Source organism: Trichechus manatus, unplaced genomic scaffold (assembly GCF_000243295.1).
Source record: "Trichechus manatus latirostris isolate Lorelei unplaced genomic scaffold, TriManLat1.0 scaffold00064, whole genome shotgun sequence".
Taxonomy (NCBI): domain Eukaryota; kingdom Metazoa; phylum Chordata; class Mammalia; order Sirenia; family Trichechidae; genus Trichechus; species Trichechus manatus.
Window position 1 is genome coordinate 13,126,185 of NW_004444000.1, and position 5,847 is coordinate 13,132,031.

Below are 5,847 nucleotides of genomic sequence, written 5' to 3' on the forward strand. Positions count from 1 at the left end.
TAATTCACCGTGATCAAGCAGGATTTATATCAGGTATGCAGACATGGTTCAACATTAAGAAAACAATCAATGTAATCCATCACATAAATAAAACAAACGACAGGAACCATATGATCTTATCAATTGATGCAGAAAAGGCATTTGACAAAGTCCAACACCCATTCATGATAAAAACTCTCAGCAAAATAGGAAGAGAAGGGAAATTCCTCGACATAATAAAGGGCATTTATACAAAGCCAAAAGCCAACATCATCTAAATGGAGAGAGTCTGAAAGCATTCTTCTTGAGAATGGGAACCAGACAAAGGTGCCCTTCATCACCACTCTTATTCAACATTGTGCTGGAGGTCCTAGCAGAGAAATTAGGCTAGAAAAAGAAATAAAAGGCATCCAAATTGGTAAGGAAGAAGTAAAAGTGTCTCTATTTGTAGATGACATACTCTTATACACAGAAAATTCCAAAGAATCCACAAGAAAACTACTGGAACTAATAGAAGATTTCAGTAAAGTATCAGAATACAAGATAAACATACAAAAATCAGCTGGATTCCTCTACCCCAACAGAGAGAACTTGAAGAGGAAATCACCAAATCAGTACCATTTACAACAGCCTCGAAGAAGATAAAATACAGAATTGGGAATCCAGACATAAATTCATCCACCTATGAGCAGCTGGTATTTGACAAAGGCCGAAAGTTCATTAAATGTGGAAAAGACAGTCTCTTTAACAAATGGTGCTGGCATAACTGGATATCCATCTGCAAAAAAACTGAAACAAGACCCATACCTCACACCATGCACAAAAACTAACTAAAAATGGATCAAAGACCTAAATATAAAATCTAAAACGATAAAGATCATGGAAGAAAAAATAAGGACAATGCTAGGAGCCCTAATACATGGCAAAAAACAGAATACAAAACGTAAGTAACAGTGTACAAACTCCAGAAGAGAAACTAGATACCTGGGAGCTCCTAAAAATCAAACACTTACGCTCATCAAAATACTTCATCAAAAGAGTAAAAAGACAACCTACAGACTGGGAAAAAAAATTTTCTACGACAAATCTGATCAATGTCTAATCTCTAAAATCTACAAGATACTACAAAACATCAACAACAAAAAGACAACTAACTCAATTGAAAAATGGGCAAAGGACATGAACAGGCACTTCACCAAAGAAGACATTCAGGCAGCTAACAGACACATGCGGAAATGCTAATTATCATTAACCATTAGAGAAATGCAAATCAAAACTACAGTGAGATACCATCTCACCCCAACAAGGCTAGCATTAATCCAAAAAACACAAAATAATAAACGCTGGAGAGGTTGAGGAGACACTGGAACACGTATGCACTGTTGGTGGGAATGTAAAATAGTAAAACCACTTTGGAAATTGATTTGGCACTTCCTTAAAAACTCAGAAATATAAGTACCATGTGATCCAGCAATCCCGCTCCTTGGAATATACCCTAGAGAAACAAAAGCCGTCACACGAATAGATATATGCACACCCATGTTCTTTGCAGCACTGTTCATGATAGCAAAAAGATGGAAACAACCTAGGTGCCCATCAATGGATGAATGGATAAACAAATTATGGTATATTCACACAATGGAATACTACACAATGATAAAAAACTGATGAATCCGTGAAACATCATATAACATGGAGGAATCTGGAAGGCATTATGCTGAGTGAACTTAGTTGCAAAAAGGCAAATATTGTATAAGGCCACTATTATTAAAAACTCAAGAAAAGGTTTAAACATAGAAGAAAACATTCTTTGATGGTTATGAGGATGGGGAGGGAGGGAGAGGAGTATTTACTAGCTAGATAGTAGACGAGAATTATCTTAGGTGAAGGGAAGGACAGCACACACTACAGGGCAAGTTAGCACAACTGGACTAAACCAAAGCTAAGAAGTTTCCTGAATACAACTAAACACTTCGAGGGACAAAGTAGCAGGGGCAGGGGTCTGGGGACCATGGTTTCAGAGAACATCTAAGTGAACTGGCATAGCAAAGTTTGTTAAGAAAATGTTCTGCATTCCACTTTGGTGAATGGTGTCTGGGGTCTTAAAAGCTAACGAGTGGCCATCTAAGATGCATCAATTGGTCCCAACCCACTTGCAGTAAAGGAGAATGAAGAACACCAAAGACGCAAGGAAAATATTAGCCCAGGAGATAGAAAGGGCCACATAAACCAGAGACTTCATCAGCCTAAGAACAGAAGAACTACATAGTGCCCGGCTACCACTAATGACCGCCCTCACAGGGAACATAACAGAGAGTCCCTGATGGAGCAGGAGAAAAGTAGGGTGCAGAACTCAAATTCTAGTAAAAAGACCAGACTTAATGGTTTGACTGAGACTGGAGGGACCCTGGAAAACATGGCCCCCGGACTGTTAGCCCAAAACTAAAACCATTCCTGGGGCCAACTCTTCAGATAAAGATTAGACTGGACTATGGGACATAAAATGATACTCTTGAAGGGTGTGTTTCTTAGCTCAAGTAGATACATGAGACTAAATGGGCAGCTCCTGTCCGGAGGTGGGATGAGAAGGCAGAGAGAGTCAGGAGCTGGTTGAATGGACACGGGAAATCCAGGGTGGAAAGGAGGAGTGTGCTGTCACAGTATAAGGAGAGCAACTGGGGTCACATAACAATGTGTGTATAAATTTTTGTATGAGAAACTGACTTGAATTGGAAACTTTCACTTAAAGCACAAAAAAAAAAAAGTGTATCATGTTGCCAAAAGAGTTATATTTTCCCCACAAGCAGAAAGCTAAGTGAGATTTATTAATTCTTTTAAAGGAAAAACAGTGATGCTTTTAACTACAATTTTCAGGGAAGATAGAGCTTTATTTACGAAATTCTTAAATCAACTCTGTCTCTTAAATCAGCTCTTCAGAAGACACAATACTACCTCATCATTCTGAGTCACCATCTCTAAATGTGTTTGTCCTGAGGCCTCACGATAGACGTTAGAGAGATGAGAAAGCCAAGTGGGCAGAACACTTCCTAATTGGTGGGTTACCAGCAGCCAATTTTTAATCATAGGAAGGCATCTCCTACCAATCAGAAAATGTCAGGACATTGGGATTTTGATCCTTTTTCATCCTCTATGTAAGTCAGCATCAGTAACTTTCCCCTTCTGTTAAAATATATTTCCTTAATGCCAACTGATACAACCCTAGGGAATGCAAACCCATTTGGGAAAGATATCCATTTTAATACCATCTGAAACAAAATATAAATAGAAACGTGTAGGCTTGTAACTTATCCTAAGGTGTAAGAGAGGATGTTTGAGCCATCACTGGCCCTGAATCTGGATTCTAGTACCGAAAGTAGCACTCTAACTGCACCTGGCTTAGCTACACAGCAAAGTTAAAATATTTTACCATCAAAAATGTTCTCAATTGGCTGGGAAATGCAGGTGTCCTAGTGACCTTCTTTGAGCTATATTTTAATTGCATGCAAAACGTACACATTTCATTTTAATACTAAATATTGGAACACAAAGAAGATCCACATTGTTTTTACTATTAACAGATTAGTTTGTTCTGTGCTGTGCTTTCCAACATTTTCCTATATTAAAAGAGTAAAAATACTCACAGCCGCAGTTCTTCAAATGTTTTTACTGAGTATAACGGAGAGCTGGGATCCTTTTGTAAGACTTCAACTAGATGACTGGATTCTACCAAGGACTGCCTGATTAACTTGTTTAACAGTGAAGTAGCTGCTAAATCCACTGGAAAAGCAAAAGTAAAAAAAGAAAGTATTGCAGGGGAGAAATCAAGCCTCTTGAATGACATCTAATAAGTTGTCCCTGTTCTTTTAAAAGAAGGTTCTGGAAAGAATGACATAGCACTGACAATTCCTTCTTCCATGTGGACCCATCCTTTCTTTTGCTCTGTACATACACACAGCCGCTAACCTCAAGCAAGCCAACAGCCATCTCCAGGAGAATAAGTCCTCCTTGCCAGATGAAAATTCTTTACCCACTCCTGCATACTCCATTTTGACTTCCTCTAGGGAACTATGACCCACTCTTAATTTAGTATTTCTTCTGATATTGACTATTTATAAAGAAAACAGAAGCAAAGACAGTTCTATTCCACCGGAGATTGTACTATCACTCACATTGTGAAAGTGATTAACAGAATGCTAGTTGATACATGCAAATGAATTTATCTCCTACCTACATCTTCTTCCTCATCTTCCTCTGTGTTATTAACAGAATCATCTAAAAGGATGGAAGAGAAACAAATGTAAAGACAAATGCCGAGCAGATGTGAAAGTGTGTTATCCCAATTTTTCTTCCACACTGTGCGATGTGCACTGACAGAAGAGTCTTCTGGTGGAACAACGGTCATCTAGTGGGCAAAAAGGTCGGGAAGGTGGTGGAGGGTGGGGGACATTAAGGGAGCTAAAGGTATTTCAGTTGGCAGGGACAAAATGAAAGAAATATTTTTTAGGTAGCTGAGAACAGGTCAATCTGCTTTAGCCAGCAGCACTCACCTCCTTTTGAGACTGCAGTACTCTTACTATCCCTAAAGTTCTTCCGCGGGTGGATGAGGTTTGAAAACTATTGCAAGACACAAATTTCAGCTAGTATTAGGAAGCAAGAGATCAACCAGCCCAGTGCACCCCTAACAGCAGCTAGAAGGGATGTGGGAAGACCACCCGAGGACTTGGTTTCCTTTGCAATGTTAGGTATTAAAGGATTTCTTTCAGGATTAGGTCTCCTGCGTTAATCATCCTAAAATTGGAGGAGACTTTCTATCTAGTCGCCGAGTCAGAACCAACTCCACTGCAATGGGTTTAGACCAAATATGGGCGAGCTTGGTTGGTTCCCAGCAGGAAAAGGGATGGTAGATAGGACAGTTCGTTGGCAGATACAGGAGGGAAGATAGCCGAGGCTTAATGGCCACACCGGGAGAGTAGAAAACTAGGGAGTCCTCGTTGGGACCACCAGCTGTTTTCCCTCCTTTGGCTTCCAGGGGCGTCGAGGTCTTCATTTTGCCCCATTAAACCAAAGGTCTTGTCTCTCTAGGGGTCTCCTTTCCCGTGTCCCTCTCCCAAGCCCTTCCCACGTCTCCCCTCCACCATTTGACGCCCCACTCCAAACGCTAGGCGGGCTCTCCCTCCCTTCTCCAGCAAATTTCCCTCTGGGGGGTAAGTCCCTGTTCTGTACCCCACCCCAATCCCCTCCCCAGTTCGGTGGCGGTTACGTGGCTGTTCAGCCTCTCGCTCTCCGCCGCCCCTGCGTCGCCTCCCCAAAGTAACGACGCCATAGCCGTGATGGCTGCTCCAGCCCCCAGCACGTGCTCCCACCGCAGGCGCCAGGAGCTGTCAGCCACACCCAGGGACCAATGGGCTCTCTCAGGGGGCAGGCTGAAGTCCATGCCACGCCCACGGGCACAATGCGCAGGCGCAGAGCTCGGTGGCCTGGCGGGCCCGGGGAGGGAGGGGGAAGGGAAAGGCAGGCGGGGAAGGGCGGGGAGAGCCGCTGTACTGATCCGCCAGATTCGGTTTCACCAGCCCCACCGCACTTCGCTCCAGGGCAGGCGGCGCTGGCGGGGCGAGCTTTCGCCAAGCTTGGGAACTGTCAGCGGCAGCGGTGGGTGCTGATTTAAGAGTCCCTCCCCCCCCACCCACCAGGAGCCCTGGTGGCGCAGTGGTTAAGGCGCTCGACTGCTAACCCAAAAGTCGGCGGTTGGAACCCACCAGCCGCTCCACCAGAAAAAGGTGTGGCAGTCTGCTCCCTTAAAGCTTACAGCCTTGGAAACCCTATGGGGCAGCCCCACTCTGTCCCATAGCGTCATTGTGAGTGGGAATC

At 43.1% G+C, this 5,847-nt stretch overlaps 1 protein-coding gene across 1 annotated transcript in view; it reads right to left on the reverse strand.

Annotated features, from left to right (window-relative positions):
• DDX25 (DEAD-box helicase 25) overlaps positions 1 to 5,419 on the reverse strand; it is a 48,880-nt gene extending 43,461 nt beyond the window's left edge. Inside the window, exons 1-4 of the mRNA XM_004379345.1 lie at positions 5,240 to 5,419; positions 4,527 to 4,593; positions 4,207 to 4,251; positions 3,621 to 3,756 (exon numbers count right to left, since the gene is read on the reverse strand). Coding sequence (XP_004379402.1) covers positions 3,621 to 3,756; positions 4,207 to 4,251; positions 4,527 to 4,593; positions 5,240 to 5,413 — 422 coding nt within the window. The 5' untranslated portion in view covers positions 5,414 to 5,419. The remainder of the gene's footprint in view (positions 1 to 3,620; positions 3,757 to 4,206; positions 4,252 to 4,526; positions 4,594 to 5,239) is intronic.
• Between the last annotated feature and the right edge of the window lie 428 nt (positions 5,420 to 5,847).